General features: G+C 41.7%; 1 protein-coding gene across 1 annotated transcript; it reads right to left on the bottom strand.

The window, feature by feature from the left end:
- Positions 1–3,192: 3,192 nt before the first annotated feature.
- On the bottom strand, positions 3,193–8,640 carry neff1 (neuronal intermediate filament family member 1). Its single transcript, XM_072388509.1, has 4 exons — positions 7,748–8,640; positions 5,947–6,264; positions 5,727–5,851; positions 3,193–5,119 (listed from the first exon to the last, which is right to left on the bottom strand). Exons 1-4 carry the CDS (start codon positions 8,492–8,494, stop codon positions 4,741–4,743), a joined length of 1,569 nt encoding a protein of 522 aa, XP_072244610.1. The 5' UTR covers positions 8,495–8,640; the 3' UTR covers positions 3,193–4,740.
- Positions 8,641–17,763: the final 9,123 nt, after the last annotated feature.

Below are 17,763 nucleotides of genomic sequence, written 5' to 3'. Positions count from 1 at the left end.
TTTCTCCAGTTTTAGCTTCTCTTCATTGGCTCCCTGTTAAATTCAGAATAGAATTTAAGATTCTTCTACTCACATATAAAGCTCTTAATGACCGAACTCCATCATATCTTAAAGATCTCATTGTAAGATATTTTCCTAACAGAGCACTTCGCTCCCAAACTGCAGGTTTACTTGTTGTTCCCAGAGTTTCTAAAAGTAGAATGGGAGGCAGAGCCTTCAGTTATCAGGCCCCTCTCTTGTGGAATAAGCTGCCAGTAAATGTCCGGGAAGCAGACACCCTTTCGACTTTTAAGATTAGGCTTAAAACTTTCCTTTTTGATAAAGCTTATAGTTAGGGATGGCTCAGGTAATCCTGAAACATCCCATAGTTAAGCTGCTATAGTCTTAGACTGCTGGGGGACCTCATCTGTCACACCTTTCCTCACTTTGCTCTCTTTTTCCCCCTGTTTAATTTCTCAATTTATTTGATGTACATGTGACATTATTGTGGTTATTAACTTGTGTTTCCCTGTTCCAACAGGTATCCTTTGAATGGCGTTATGGTGTTTTTCCCCCTCTCTTTTCCCTCTTCTCTGTCTTCTCAAACCGCAGCTGGTCGAGGCGGATGGCCACCCTTCCTGAGTCTGGTTCTGCCAGAGGTTTCTTCCTGTTAAAAGGGAGTCGTACCTTTCCACAGTCGCCACAGGCACGCTCAGGACGGGAGATTGGACTGAAGACAAGTTTCGGTGCAATCTGTTGGTTTCCTTAGCTAGGATATTAATTTTTTGAATTGGCTCTATATGAATTCATTGGATTATGATTACAATGAATTGAATTCCAATTGGCTTGAATTGGACTATATTACTTAAGTGCCTTGAGATGACAATTGTTGTAATCTGGCGCTATATAAATAAAATTGAATTGAATTGAATTGAATATGTGCAAGATAAGGAAATATACTGGAGGATTTTACAATAAACAATAAACAATAAAGCAGTGAACCATAAAGGTGATCTGACTCAGTATCTCTATATCTGACTTACAGCAGAGTGTCCCAGGTCTGCTGTATCACCAGGGATTTTCTTTTCTTTAAATTCATATACATTCTTTTCCATCCAATACTTTAGATAAAACATTCCTCCTACCGCATTTTCGTGATGTTCTGCTAGTTTTATTGATTGTCTTTTAATGCTGATAGTTTTGGAATTCCAACACACGCTAATGCATAGACAGGCTTTTTGTAGGTATTCATATTTTGACATCGCATTAACTTCCATTTATTGTAAACAGTGTAAACCTCACCCTAACTTTGACCTAACCTCAGAGTCTGGACACACTGGTCATTCTTTGTTTGTGCTTGAGATTTTCAATTGAGCTTTCAGGATTTCATGGATTTCTGGAGTGTTTGGATGCTGTGCTGCTTGAATGACTTCTGCTGGTAACAGGAACGCTGTTTACCTATTGGAACAGTTAACTGAGCTCTCCAAAGCCCAAGTAATGCCTGGAATAAGACACCAAATCAAGATGAGTTGAAGAGGTGCAAAGCAAGGTGACAGAGGATTAAACCCTTTTTTCACCCGTGTTACCTGCAATTGTGGTTTGTGATATTGTGTGCTAAGTTGTTGCCAAGCTACAAAAACACCCCAACTCATTGATGCTGAAGATATCTACACACCTACCTCTCTGCTACCCTTCAACTTTCTACATGTTTGTCAGCTGATTTATATTTTATTTGGTCATCTATCTATAGCAATATCATATATTTAATAATTATGAAGACTGCAGCAATATAATTTCCCTTTGGGGATTCATAAAATATTATTGGATTGAATTTGAATTTAATTGAATTATCCTGCACGCAAACCAGGACTTAACAAATTACACTTAGCCGAGGACTAGGACTGAACTACAGTCCCCATAAAGACCACTGTTCCCAACAAGGTTGGTGTTTATACCAAAAAGGTCCCAGTGAGGTAAGAAAATAAAAATACACACACAGACACGGAGGACTGCAGTCAGTAAGCAGGAAAACAAACTGTCACAGGCTGTGATGAAGTTGCTGCTGTTGACAGTTGTGCTGGTGGGCCTGTGCTGGCACCTGTCATCCATCTTAGCTTACCCTATCTGTTAAATCTGGGCGCAGGCAGACAGCAGCTAAAATCAACCGATGGGAACACCCGGCAGACTTTATTCAGCTTCCTCATGAGCTATTGACTGCAGCCCAAAGGTTAATGAGGCAAACAGTTAACGTAACGGAAGTAGACAGTACAGCAAATTCCCATAAAGAGTTTTTCCTTTTACATTCTCATTTAAAATCTTTCAACCACTTTGCTTGATGTTTTTTTTTTCATGTAGCTCTAAAAACCAGTCACATTTCCTCAGTAAAAGGAGTTAGAATGCCAGTTTGTGCACAGCCGAGAGTGTCAATTGAAGAATAAATAGAGAATGCAGTAAATTGTCAATTTAAACATTAAGTGGCGAAGAAGGCTGAGTTAAAGTTTAAGCATTCAGATAAGCTGAGGTTTCAGTTGACAAGTTTGTGTTGGGAGTGTTTACAGTCAGAGACAATGTAATTGATAAAGGCAGTTGACGTGTCCATTGAAGTGTAAGTTGTGAGCACGGAGCACGGAGAGCTGTTGGATACTCAAAGTGTCTCATACACCAATAACCACAAGCAATAATATGGTGGGCTTTGGGTAGTCACCAGTGTCTGAGCAAAAATAGCAAAATTGCAAAGAGATTTATGAGATCACTTTTATTGAGCATCCATGTAAACTGTGTGGTTGGAATATTTAAGCAAAACTATTTCATTAGGACTCTAAACGTAGCTCAAGATTTAGCTTTTTAATTTTTCTGACAGCTTAAGCATCATGTCAGGGTCACCCACCTCTGTAAAAGGTGTAATTGTCTTATTTATCTAGTTGCACAGTTCGTCACTGTCAGCTTTACTGGTACAACACTGTGTAAAGAAATTGATTAAGCATTTTATTTCCAATAACTAAAGCTCCCTACACTGCAAAACGTATAACAGATGTAGCACAGTAAAAACAATAAGAAAATAGTCATTCAATTTTTTGCATACATTCTTAACACAGTCTGACATATTTTCATATAAAAAGTTAATTTCCTAAGATTTTCATAGATTAATTTGAATCCATCTGTGATTGATATTTTCATTTTAGTTTGCACTGAACTGAAAACACAGAGATAAAGTGAATATTTGGTTATTAAATGTCTTTATTTGGCTTTGAGAGGAATATCACTGCATGAGACAGCAGCATGTACAGTCACAGTTGTATAATAGAAGAATCTTGAAAGTGTCAGCACTCCTCTGTCTCCCCAGGTGCAAGTGAGATGCAGGTGGAAACATGTTTTATTTTAACTTTCATTCATGGTTAAGGCAGGGTTTTTGTATTTATCTATTTTTTATTATCGAACACACAACAAGCAAAAAAATCTATCCCATCCAGCAGATATTCAAGCTCCAGGTATCAGGCCATGCATTCAGGTCCCTTGTTTGATTCATTTGTCAAAAAAAGAGAAACTGGATTAGGTAAAGGGAGTGAAATGATTAGGAAAGGTATTCTAAAATATCCAGGGCAAAGTTACAGAAGGTTATGGTGAAAATAGCCCTTATATGTAACTCTTTACTGTATACAATAACCACAAACCCGCTAGCAGTCTCGACCGAGGGCTGTGAGACTCATAGCTACGATCACTGTCACCTCATTTCCTGTGTCCACCAAAATAAAACAAAAGCACCACCTTGTTTATGTGAGAGAAGCAAAAAAGAAGGTTGGCTTTTAAAAAAGAAAAATCAGGACAAACTCTGATAAGTGAGAGAAATTCTTTGACAAATGAATCAGTCAAAGGGAGGGATTGTTTATATTCCCAAAATATATATATCAGCAATTTGAACTCTACATTTTTCATTCACAAATATGCATTTCCTCATACTCCTCCTTTGTAACATCTGTAAATACCACCCTTCTTCAAACCACTCTAAGATGTACAGTTTCTCTGAGCTCCAAGTTGCCTTTATTGCCGTGCTGCAATGCCACAGTAAATAAAAATGGGATGAAATGTCAAACCAGGTGGAGTGGAGGCATTCATCCGGTGTGCGAAACATTGGGCTGGACTCCCACTTCACGAAGAAGCAGCTTCTCCCTGGAACATTCCTGCTGTGAAAGCTGACATTCGGGAATGAGCTGGTGGGGCTTCGTTCTGTGGTAGAATCGTTACGTACAGGACTCCCCAACTTTTAAATGTAAAATCAAATAGCACCGTAAAAGTTGGACTGGCTGTTGTTTCATGCTTATGTGCGCTTATCTTGAAAGTCTGTGTGCTCACAAAATTGTTACTCTTAAGGTTTCGATCACACTTTGAATATCGATCATTAATGGCACGTTTATTGTTGCTAAAACAAGGAAGAATCATTCTGTTTTCAAACTCGTTACACTCTTCTAGCTCTCTGCGCTTCTCTGCACTTCTGAGAAAACATTTTTACTGTTCTGTCACTGTAGTGACTATTTTTCCCTTTCTGAAGTGCCTTCTCCATCCTTATGTTTGAACTAATCATGTCTGATCTGCAGGGCGAACTGAGAAAACACAGAGTGTGTGAGGCATCTGGAGTGTGCAGATGTGTGTTTGTGTGTGTGAGACACAGAGACGATGTGAACGGGAACCAGGTTCATAAGTGATTGGTGGGATGTAGAATGAGCTATTGATGATGATGAGGATGATGAGTATGACAAAAGCAGTTTAGCTCTTGCTGCTTTTCCCGGTGGAGCTCTCCTTCTCCTTCTTGTCTTCCTTCTTTTCCTCCTTCTTCTCTTTCTCTTCCTTTTCTTTTGGCTTCTCCTCCTCCTCCTCCTCTTCTTCCTCCTCCTCTCCCTCACCCTCCTCCTGATCCTCTCCATCTTCTCCCTCCTCACCCTCCTCCTCCTCTCCCTCTCCTTCCTCCTCCTCTTCTTCCTTTTCTTCCTCTTCTACCTCCTCTTCCTCCTCTTCAGGCTTGGACTTCCTGTATGCTCCCAAGGTGTAGGTGCGGGCTGACATGTAGGAGAAGCCAGGGTAGCCAGACTGGACCATGGCGCCGCCGACGGAGCTGAGGCGGCACTCCTCGCCCTCCAGCAGCTTCCTGTACAGACGGAAGGACAAATAGAAGGAGGACAAAGGATGAAAACGCCCCCTAGTCAGGATTTGTTGCTTTTCCTATCTCAGGGCTTTTCACATAAGAGGAATCAAATGTCACTGGGATATCAGTGACAGCACCTCTGTTGTTTGTTTTTTTCTTTGTAATGATCACTGTGATCTCACTTGCTTAGGTTCTCTAAAGCTCCACAGCTTATGACAATGTAGATGGAAGACAGGAAGTGCTGAGTGAGGCAGCAAATGGCCTGGATCAAACTGGAATCATGCCATGACACAGAATGTGTCTTAAAAACTAGGCCATGGACGCCCCACAAGAGCTCTGTTCTAGAAATTCACAAATGTGAAAAACTCAAACTGTAACCCAATCAAAATATCGCCTAAAAGCCAGCACTGAAAACTCAAGCATTTATGCTGCTCTGCTTTCTTATCCGGGTGGAAAGGTTGACAATGTATAAGCCAAGATGTTCTGGAATTATCTATGTTACTGCAAACATTATTTGCCCTTTCAAGAAGCTTTAAAAATCAGTGTATAATATAAATGTTGTCATGTATTCAGGTCGGTTCAGTCTCCAGGTGTTTCTAAGTTAACAGACCTGTAAGCAGCGATCTCGATGTCCAACGCCATCTTGACGTTCAGCAGGTCTTGGTATTCACGCAGGTGACGGGACATCTCTCCCTTGGTGCTACGCAGGGCACCCTCCAGCTGCTGAATGGTGTCCTACACACAAACATTTTCATTATGAGATGCTAAATAACTCTTGGTCAATATGAGACTCCTCTAATAAGATGGAAGTATAAAAAATTATTACTTACTTGCATCTCTGCGATCTCATTGTTGTGGCGATCCTCCATCTCAGCAATCTGCCTCTCTAGTGCTTCATTGTGGCCCCTGAGGGCCTCGATCTCAAGGGTGCGGGCCTGCACCTGCCTGCGGTACTCGCTCAGCTCCTCTTTAGAGTGCTTGATGGCGTCCTGGTTGCGGGCAGCAGCCTCAGTCACGGAGGCAAACTTGGAGTGGTACCACTCCTCCGCCTGGACCTGGTTCCTAGCCGACAGATTCTCATACTGGGCCCGGATGTCTTTCAGGGCTGCGGCCAGGTCCGGTTTGCTCATGTCCATCTCCACTGACACCTTGATGTAGGAAAGTGAAAAGTATGTTTGTGTTTTTTTTTAAAAATGCCACTACAGTTGTCTGGTATGTAGATGTGGACATAAGGTCGACCTTTAAACACGTTTAAATCAGGCTGTTGAGTTTGTGCCTGAGCTGTTACAGTAATGCGCACCATCATTAAAGACAAGTCACTTTAAAGCTGTATTTGGATGACCAAATTAACTGACGGGCCTACCTGAAAATTTCATATATATAAACCTATAAATATGTGTGTATTATCTAAAGCTAAATTAGTCTTTGCTGAGCTTTAGTTTGAGCTCTTTCCTCCCGGTTACAAATGCATAAATGTATAAGATAAAACCCGGTCAGCGGCTGCTGCTACAGAACTGATGAATGGACTGCTGAGTCAGGCTTCTCTGCTGCAGAAAGCGGTGCTGTCAATATTTTTGCATGGCAGTAATGTTCCCTGCAGGGCAGAAGAGAGGCCCTGGAGAAATCGACCATCACTGTCTGGCTTACTTGATTGCAGTCACAGCTGCGGCGCGCAAATCCAAAGTTTATTCCTTTCAGTGCGCAGCGCCATGAGATTAGCCAAGAATTATCTCAAATAATATGACTATAAAAATGTAATTAATGGGTAGCTATAATTGATTTGTTTTGCGCTCTTAAAATCGAGGAAAATTGGAACTTCTTCTGCTGCGTCAGGAACAGTTTGATGGCTTGAAAGGTGCCAGTGTTCCGCCCACTTTGTCCTGTTTGTTGTCTCTTAGGACGACCACACCCTGGATTACAGTTTGCGCAACTTTTCCGCATTTCTCTCCCCCCTCTGTCCTTCCCGCACCTTTCCCCTTATTGAGAATGTCAGAGCATCATTCTAACTTTTATAGGCTACAACAACCTAAAAGCACCAAACCACGCCAGTAACAGGCTTTGTTACTCACACTCAAACAATTCAATCATATGACGCTCGAGTATTGACAACCACGTAAAAATGGAACTTAATGCTTAAAAAATTGAGTTTGTTAGGGTGTGTGACGCAGCGCTGCGGGACGCCCACCAGAGGAGGGAGGGAGAGCGCGTGGGGCTGAAACGGAACTGCAGTGCCATCAATTTTCGACTGCGCAGTGTTCAGTTTGTGGAGGTCTCAGCTTGACGCATAAAGTAATAAAGGCTCAACAGTGCTGGATGCCAAATCCAACACCCTTTAAAGGTGACTGAATTCAGGGTCCAGGTTATTGAGGTAAACCTGCTCATTTGTAGACAATCTAAACGTTGGCATTGACTTTGTGTTTGACTGAGAAAACTATGAATTACTAGAAAAGGGAGGTAAAGACAGTTTACATTAGTCTGTCCTATAAGGCTTTCACATGATTAATGATGTTGACTCATGTTAAAACTTTTATGTAATTGAAAATCTCCAACTTGAGTATATGGTGTATGAAGAGTTGGGATTGTTGTAACACTTGTCAGACTGTGGGCCATCTAACCGGGTGGGAGGTGTACCTGTGTGGCCTGCAGTGACGACTGCAGCTCCTGCAGCTCCTCCTCGTGAACTTTCCTGAGGAAGGCGATCTCATCCAGCAGAGACTCCACTTTCTTCTCCAGCTCCAGGCGCGCCAGGGTGGCGTCGTCCACGTCCTTCCGGTAGCCCTTCAGGGCGTTCTCCGCCTCCTCGCGCAGCCTGGTCTCCTCATCCAGCTTTTCCCTCACGCGCTCCAGCGTGTCGTTCATCTGCACGCAGTCCAGATGCATCTGGCTCTTCTCGTGCGTCAGCTCTTCCACGCGCGCCCGCAGCTCGCGGATCTCCTGCTCGTACAGCTCGTGCAGGCGGGACGGCTCGTTGTGGCGCTGCCGCAGCAGCGTGACCTCGGCCTCGAGGACTTTATTCTGCTGCTCCAGGTTGTGAACTTTCTCAATGAAGGACACGAAGCGGTCGTTGAGGCCCTGAAGCTGCTCCTTCTCGTTGGTGCGGATGATCTTGAGCTCGTTGGTGACTGCGGTGGACTGGGTCAGATCCATAGCGGAGTCCGGAATGGAGGAGAAGACGCGGCCGGGTGCCGCTGTCCTGCGGTATGTGGAGGAGGAGATCGCGGAGGGGGAACCATAGGTGCGGTGGCTGCTGCGGTATCCCGCAGAGTGCAGGCGGGACGGGCTGCTGCTGCTACCCAGAACCACGCGACCGGAGCGGGGGGCATCTCCGAAGATCTTCCGATAGGAGCTGCTGCTGTAGATGTCGCTGGAGTAACTCATGGTTCCTTTAACCAAGCGGGGATCCGGGCTCTGCTGGAAACGAAAGAGGAAAAAGAGTGTGTGGAGTTCGGAGTGTGTGAGGGTGAGTGTGTGTGCGAGAAAGGTAAAGTGAGATGCGAGTGATGTCTGGCCAGGACAGGTGCTTTTATAGGGAGGGCGCCGTGGTGCATCATTTGACGCAACAACGACAGAGGATGAGGGGAAACCTGCAAGCTCTTGCAGAAAGCCACCACTCTCTGGGGAGACACGAACTCACTCATGCAGCTCATGTTTTCTGTCTGGGACTAAACAAAACGATGGCCACGTTTGTTCGGGGGCTTATAGCCTACATAAAGATGCATAACTTGTAGTAACAGACATGGTTTTACTTTGTTATCTCCGTAAAATTACGCGTGTGATCTCAATTTCCCCGTGCATTTATGATGTTACGGGACTATCTCACGTTCCCTTAGTCTGTACTGTTCTGTGTCATTGCAGTTTTTCTTTGCTGTCCCAGCAGAATGGCAAATGAGATCGATGCAAGGAGCTGTGCGCCAGAGCGTGTTCTGATGCTGCAGTCTGCATCCGGCCGCTCTCACACTCCTCAACTCCGCATTATCGATAGACTCATTTGTCCAATCAATAAATCATTAACACATTAATGTTTTTTAATGCTTATCTCAACAGTTGATGTCTTTATCACAGGGCAGGACGATCATTAAAAGGTTAAATCACTTGTACGGGTTTTGACGCGTGGTCCCCGAACACCACAATTAAGTAAAAGTTCGTAAGAGTTTCGGGGAGTAAAGAAAAAAAGTGAGTAAGGAGAATTTATTCTCTTAATCGTTTCTTAATCGCAGTGTTTTGGAGGAAGACCAGTGTTCTCTGGAATGTGAGGCTGCGCAGAGCTGCCGCTGGCCTTGGTACTGATCCAGACTGGAGACAGGAGAAGGACCACGCCCCTGTAAGAAGGGACAACCCCCTCCTGGGACTGCAGCCTCACCACCTCCAAACACCGCACAAGTCGCCTTCAGAGCTGTTGAACACGTTGCCTGTCTGGAATCCAGCCACAGCAGCGAACACCTGCAATACAGCAGCTTTTGCCAAGTCATCCTGAATACACTTATGGAGAGACACTCTCTTTCCTTTTTGGATAAAATGCGATCTCATCATTACTGAAATAATTTTTTTGTTTTTGATTTTTGTGGGGTGAGCTCATACAAGGTGGACTCATAAGGTCTTCGGACCAGAGAGATATAGGTGCTCACTAAGGGTGGCAACATCCGAGCTCCTTGAAGGATTTCGTACATTATTGTGCAAAAGTCTTCAGCCACCTCTATCGTTTTTATGCATTTAATAGAAATAAAAAAAATTAAAAAACAGGTGCAGCAATTCATTGAAAGGTGTGAAATAAATATGCGACATAAAAAGGCAAAAACAGAGTTTGTACGGTTCTAAAAATCTTGAAAATCAACATTTTGTTTGATCACCTTTATTCATCAATACAGTCTGTCCCCACTTAAGACAAGCTTTCTGTCATTTTCTAGGTACTTTGATTATGTTGAGGTCAAATTCCAGAAGAACTGGATCTAAAATCAGTGACACTAGATCCTCCTATATCAATCCTCCACTAAGCCCATACCTTCATTTCTTGAAAACATCCCTTTCAGATACTGTTCATCTGCTATAGATAGTTCTTATTTTAGACCTGCTACGTCTTCTTTTGAACTCCACTTGTTCATGTTCTTCAGATTTCCTAAGGACACACTGCATATGCTGAGATATGCCAAGTTTTCAGTTAATGGCTCTTCGGGGAAAGCACCTTGTCATACACTGATAAAAAGCTTACATACAGACTCAAAGCTAAATGCTTACAACAACCTCTGGGTGGCAGTATAGCCTTAGTGATAATTACCTGTCAACCTGAGCTGAAGCTGGACATGTTGGGAGCCTTGTGTGAAAGAAATTGAGTAAAAATGGCCAGAATGATCAATTTGATGCTCTTTAGGGGTATAAAACATGCAACACACACAAACATGCAAATGTGGAGCGAGATGGCCACCACAGATAACAACAGGGCCTATTGAAGGAGGGTAATAGTGACTCAGCAGGAAATAACAGATACCGAGAAAGGTCTGATTTCTGTTATTACGTGCTTTGCTCAACCATGTCATCCTCTGTTAGCTACCAAACAACACAATAAAGGGAAAGTCAACATGGTTATTTCATTTATTCTACTGTAAAAGCTTCATATCACAACTGTGAAGCAGTCTGCACCACCAAATCTCCATTCATTATGTTCACAATAATCATAAGCTGTAGCATCACAGCTCAGTTTGTTGGTACGGTGTACTCAGAGATAAACTACACATACTTCTGGTGACATCAGAATGATAGCTATGAACAAAAAAAAAAAAAAAAAAACAAGCTGGGCTCTCTTGAGTAGCCAGCATCTTGTTTTTTACGTGCAGGTGCCATTAGTTGGACTTCACAGGAATTATGCAGGGATGTTAAGTGACAAAATAACCCCCAAAAGAGGGCACTGTTCCTCTAGCAAAATCAGATATGAAGCTTCCAGGGTTTGTGGAATTGACAAATGGTGGATAGAACAACAAAAAGAACATACACATGGAGCAATGTCAAGTAATAAATCCTCTTTAAGTTACACACCTGATTCAGATAAAAGCATCATTAGCAGGCTTGTGCAGAACTTAACAATCTTTTGAAGAGATCTGAATCAGGCGTGTTGAAGCAGGGAAACATCTAATCTTCAGGACAGCGGCCCTTGAAGATCAACTTTGGACATCCCTGACTTAAAGAAATGACAGAAAGCATGTCTAAGAGTGTTCAGGCTGTGGTGAAGAATAAAGGTGCTTAGACCAAATATCTAAAGTTAATTACAATTATACAAACTCTGTTTCCATTTGTGTTTTCTTATGTTTGAATAAACCAGCTCAGTCATCTACTCCAACAGGTTAACAACTTTCCTATTGCCATGGTTATGCATCATAACAGATGTGAAAAAAAAGGAAAAAAGAGGCCAATAAGCAGCAGAAGTCCTTCCAACAGCAAAGCATCCAAACCAGCATTGAAAAAGTTTATTTTCACAGAAAAATGCAGTATAAATTAATTACAGTTATACAAACTCTGTTTCCATTTGTGTTTTCTTATGTTTGAATAAACCACAACACATGTTTCATGTTATCCTGGAAATATATAAAGAAATGGGAGGTGGCTAAAGACAGCATTTTACATTATCACCTGAATAAATCTTACAACTACATTTTGTGATGAAAGAGTAATAAAATTTTATAAAAAATCTCTGCTCAGAGAGCGGTCGTTGCGGTCTTCAGCTTCAGGGCCTCAACGACCGCTGCAGAGAGAGTTTTATCCTCTGTCATAGTCACTTGTTTGTGTTGAAATGCATTCTGGGATATCTGGCTATCCCCCACATGCATCCTCAATTAAATGGGCAGAGCATACCCTGACATCTGAACAATGTTGACATGCAAATTTTGAAATGGAGCAGTATTTGGGCTAATGGACTGTTTAGATTTCACCCATCCGCAAAAACGCCAGCACAGATAAACAACCCAAACTTGTCTTTGATTAAAAGGCAACAAAGAAGAGGAGTGGGCTGACACCTAGGATAGTTTAGGCCTCAAAAAACAGTTCTGGGGACTAACTGAGGGCTGTGGGAACTGCAAACAATAACAGTGAACCATCATAAAACTAATTTGGCTGCAGCAGCTTACACAAAACAGAAGAAAGGCTTTTTTCTAGATAGTTGCAAGAATCAAGGGAAAGTTCCTGCAATACCAACGCTCCTATTTTTAAAGTCCCCTCACCAGCCTGCTATTCAAACCCCTCTCCTCCCTACTGCCAAAACAGTCACACTATCCAGACTTTGGTTACATCTAATGATCTCATAACAGGGTAAACACTATTCCACAGGGCCACTCGTGCACTTCACTTACATACACTTCATCTGATTCATGTGCATATTAACATTTCATCATTTTGTGGTGCTATATTTGTCCATTTCATGGCATTCAATTTCTCTGAAATCCATGGAGGCCAAAGTACAAAACATTCTCCATAACCTCTGTTCCTTTGAAACAGTTTTTTTCTTTGCTGCTTTGATATGCCAGGTGTTACTCACAAGAACTGAGTGAGAGGTTCTGTGAAGAGCTTCACTTAATGTCCACTACAGGCCGCTCAGCTCATTCGCTTTTGTTCTGTCATGGATGCACTGATCTTTTCTCATGTGCCCTCTTCACTCTGTTCCCCTGGCTCCCCTCCTTCCTTCACACAGAGATCTCCATCTGTTTGCAAATACACACACTCGTCTCTCACTTGGGCCTCTATCCTTTTATCTAAGCCATCAGCTAGGATGGGGGATGATCACATAAAGTTGCTGTCACTCAGCCTAAATATGTGTTGTATTTGTCTGCTGCAGAATCTAGACTGGAGGAATGAAATCCCAGGGCTGTTGGATGGAAATTTAGCTCCTGAATAGTGAGTGTTGAATGCAAAATGAATGCAAGAACACAAAGAGCTTTGGTTTTTCAACATAAACAGAGCATAACATTCTGGCGAGTCTGGTGAGAAATTAGTATGAAAAAGTGAATGAGATTGTTGGACGCTTGTGATCTTCATGCCCTCAGGGAGCACTGAACAAGAAATTAACCATCCCACTATCATCAGTATACCTACATGGACATAGGAGTACCTTGATAAATAGTTTTAATTGAATGAAGTCCCTTGCTCCATCCAGAAATGTAACCTGAAACTGTATTACACAAAGAAGAAGCCATACATAAACAATGCAGAAACACGGCTGAGTTCTCTTGGCATGAGCTCATCTGTGCTACCATCAAAGTGACATCTGTTCCCAGGAGGTAAGGGGTTATTTCCTCATGCTGTGCGACTTCAAACAGCATGTGAGTGTGTGTGTTTGACTGGCCTGCCTACAATACACATTGAATTCAATTCAGTTCACTTCAATTCAATAATACTTTAGATATCACCAAATGAAACTATACAGCTATAGTGTTAATTATCATTAAAGATATGTTATTGTTGTCGACAAATAGTAGCATAGTAGTGGTATGATTGCCACCTGTTGTGAGGGAGATCTGGGTTCAAATTCCCTGCATGAAAGGTACTACCTCCAGGAGGGGTTCTTAGGCAAGACCCCCTTACCCTACCTGTAAGGTGCTTTGGATAAAAGCATGTGCCAAATGCATAAACATACGGTTTAGGTGATGATGTCACACACAGCATCAGAACTTAAAACAAGTGAACTCCCTCAGTAGACAACATGGATAGAAACTCACAGCCAACAGTTGAACAACTGCTGTGCGATGTCTGGGATTACACCATAGATTGTTAAACAGCTCTGTAATCCTCATCCTTTACTGTTACCTCTCTGTCTGCCCATATAGTCTTAAAGAGAAGAGAAGAGAGGTGTTAGAATTGTTCCTGCAGCCATGTCTCAATTAAAAAAACAAATATTATTGCCTTCCTGATATTCATGCTCTGTCCTCGTCAGGGGTTCAAGCTTGTCCATTTCATCACCAGTTATCTCATATTTCCCCTGATGATCAAGGAATGAAATGCTTTAAGTCTATTTCAGCTTTTTCTCCATTTTGTTCCTGTTCTGCACCCAGAACATTTCCTCCAACTCATCTCGGTTTTGGGGTTTAATTCCAGGTATTGCTTTGGCTTTGCAAAGCTCAGTCATCTACTCCAACAGGTTAACAACTTTCCTATTGCCATGGTTATGCATCATAACAGATGTGGGGAAAAAAGGAGAAAAAAATAGGCCAATAAGCAGTAGAAGTCCTTCCAACAGCAAAGCATCCAAACCAGCATTGAAAAAGTTTATTTTCACAGAAAAACGCTCAGTATAAAACCTCAAGAAGATAAAAGAAATTTACAGTATGTCCAGAGATGCTGCAGCAGGCTGCCTGCCTCTGGGGTATCCGTCTTCTATTGAAAATGTTGGGAGCATCGTGAAAAGGAGAGTTAGACAACAACAACCACAGACTGTTTAGCAGCTCAAATCTTGTATTCAGCAAGAACAGACAGGGATTCCTCAGAAAAACCGCAACAGTTTGTAACTTCAGTTAAAAGGAAGAGGAATGTAACACAACAGGGACACATGCCTTTGCAGAGATATAATTTGACTTGAGATGGATGGATCATTGGAAGAAATCTGGTGAAAATAATTTTGCAAATACATCAGTCAGCTACAAGATATAATAAAGTCAACTGCATGTTTTACTTTTAATTGTTCTGGTCAGTGGCTCTGACAAACTTTGTGTTTATTATCTTTAAAACTCTGACAGTTTTGAGAAGTCCAACTCCATACATGTGCTAATCAGAAAACAATAGATGGTAAAGATTCCAAGAAGAATACAGTTAATATTTAACTGTGTTCAATCATCATCACGTAGCCTCAGTGACTGTGGAGTCAGGTGAGTTTAGCAGGTCATTTTCTGCTCTGCACTGATGAATAAATGCCCATAAGTGACTAAATCCCATAAATCCTATCTCAGTTGTGCTCACAAAAGCTCAGTGCTGTTGTGTTGTCAAGGCTCACATCATTTGGACATGGAGACATGGGTCAGTAGTGCTGTGACCTTGACATCAAGCAAACACACTTTCTTACACAACTGTGTCAATAGCATTTCTGCACTATACACACATTTGCAGTTGGGTCATGACAATGCACTCAGCTGAAGCTAGTAGCTTAGCCTGAGCTACGTACAAGCTAGTAATAAGCTAGCAAGTATCAGTTAGCTAGCTAGATAGCTGAAAGATAAATAGATGTTTTGAAAATAGTATCTAAATCAAATTTCCAAATATGTATTCAAAATTTTAAATTGGTTAAATCAATTTCTAAAATGTTAAGCAAGTGAGGTTAGCATTCTGTCTAGTATTATTTCTCACTCATGTTTAATACATGAATACTGTGTGAAACTTCTGTTTCTGTTGACATTTATCAAATTAGCAGCTTTTATCCAAACTAACACACCGCACAAGTGAGGAAGATACAGGAATGTAGGGATCTGTATTTTTCCCAAAGAAACTTAAGCAAGTAGACTGGGTGAGCCAAGGATTGCATTAACAACCTTGTTTTAGTTATAACAGCTACTGTACACAACACCTTTCCTATGACGAGCAAGAATACTTGCTGTAATTTTTCAATTGACAAATTAAATCTGGTTGAAAACTAGACGTAGGTCACCACACAGTAAATCTAAAGGGTTTTAACTTCATAAACAGAACGAAAATTAAACTATCAGGCATTCCCTTGTGTTCATTTTTGCTGCAGAAATCCTGATTGTCGGGTTCTTATTGCCTGCTTTCAAAATCATTAGATTTACAAAATTTTGCTTCGTCATTCAAATCTCTGTGCTGTCGTAGGTTGAAAGACTTTAAATGCAAATGAGTAAATATTTGAATGACTCCTTCAAAGATAAATAAGAAGACAACATTCAAAACAAGTGTGCTATCCAGTTGAGCCAGTTTCAGACATTGTTGACTTGTTGTGACAAAACAAGATCATTTGCATGGCTTACTACATCTGAGACTTTTCTGCTATGACATGACAAAATCTGTGTTATGGCAACAGCTGCAAATATAAGGAGCATTTAGTGTACATGCAAAGGGTGGAGTAAGCTTCTTTTTCTTTTGTTAGAGATCCAGAACAAATTGAATCAGATACAGTATACAAGAAAAGGACCAAGCCACGGTGATGTCAACCATCGTTTTGTGAAGAGCCATTATAAGGCATCAAGCCAGGCATTCATCCGTTCCCTTCTTTGTGGTTCTGTAAGCAGGCAGGAACATATTTGGACAAGAAGGTGGAGCTGGAAAGTGACACCTAAAACCTGTTTGGACAGAAATGTGTATCTTTTGGGCAGAGTATCTATTTGTTTGTAGATTTATTTCTGATGGACCACCAGCATACTAATCAGCAGGATAAAGGTTGCTAATGAGCAGCTATGAATTTGTCAGGTAGCGTGGTGTAGGAGGGAGGACCCAGATGCAGAACTCACAAAGCAAACTTGATTTATTAACAAAAAGCGCAGCTGAGCCGGTTATCAATAATTCTTAAACTGTGGACACAAACAAAACAAGACTATGGTAAATAACCTGACAAGACTTGCGAAAACGCGACTTGAACCATGGGAAGGGAGTTGAGGATTCTGCCATGACTGAGGGAAACCAGGAAACTAAATACTGTGGGGAGGTGATCAGTGATGGTGTGCAGCTGTGAACAAAAACAGGTGACGTGAGTGAGCCTAATGTGACCCTAATTGAAGTGAGCCTAATTAACCTAAAACCTGAAAATAAGACCAAACAAAACAGAACTCAAAACGTGAACCTTAGGATATTTCAGGTCTTATACTGGATGACTATGTCCATCTTCTATATGAACTAACCAAACCGGATATACACTCACCAGCCACTTTATTAGGTACACCTTACTAGTAAAAGGTTGGAACTCCTTTTGCCTTCAGAACTACCTTAATTCTTTGTGGCATACTTTCAACAAGGTGTTGGAAACATTCCTCAGATATTTTAGTCCATATTGACTCAATAGCATCATGCAGTTGCTGCAGATTTGTCAGCTGCACATCTATGATGCCAATCTCCCATTCCACCACATTCCAAAGGTGCTCTATTGGATTGAGATCTGGTGACTGTGGAGGCCATTAGAGTACAGTGAACTCATTGTCATGTTCAAGAAACCAGTTTGAGATTATATGAGCTTTGTGACACAGTGTATTATCCTGCTGGAAGTAGCCATCAGAAGATTGGTACACTGTGGTCATATAGGGATAGACATGGTCATTTTCATCTGCACAACTGCCAGTCACTGGATATTTTCTCTTTTTTGGACCATTCTCTGTAAAAAAAATAGAGATGGTTGTGTGTGAAAATCCCAGCAGATCAGCAGTTTCTGAAATACTCAGACCAGCCCGTCTGGCACCAACAACCACGTTCAAAGTCGCTTAAATACCCTTTCTTCCCCATTTTGATGCTTGGTTTGAACTTCAGCAAGTGGTCTTGACCATATCTACATGCCTAAACGCATCGAGTTGCGGCCATGCGATTGGCTGATTAGCTATTTGTGTTCAAATCAAATCAGATCAAATTTTATTTATTTGGCACCTTTCATACTTAAAAAGCAACACAAAGTGCCTCACAGAGGCTAAAAACAACAAGGATAAAACATACCAACCCTCCCACCCCCATAAATACCCAGAGAGACA

The sequence above is a fragment of the Leuresthes tenuis genome, unplaced genomic scaffold (assembly GCF_036924035.1).
Source record: "Leuresthes tenuis unplaced genomic scaffold, fLeuTen1.0.hap1 SCAF_6, whole genome shotgun sequence".
Classification (NCBI taxonomy): domain Eukaryota; kingdom Metazoa; phylum Chordata; class Actinopteri; order Atheriniformes; family Atherinopsidae; genus Leuresthes; species Leuresthes tenuis.
Note: the sequence above shows the minus strand (reverse complement) of the source record. Positions and strands in the feature narration are given on the sequence as shown.

Coding starts and splice junctions, on each gene's coding strand:
- neff1 (XM_072388509.1), bottom strand. CDS start 8,494: ATGAGTTACTCCAGCGACATCTACAGCAGCAGCTCCTATCGGAAGATC. Junction 5,852..5,946: donor ATGAGATCGCAGAGATGCAA/GTAAGTAATAAT, acceptor GTTTGTGTGTAG/GACACCATTCAGCAGCTGGA. Junction 5,120..5,726: donor ATCGAGATCGCTGCTTACAG/GTCTGTTAACTT, acceptor CCGTCTGTACAG/GAAGCTGCTGGAGGGCGAGG.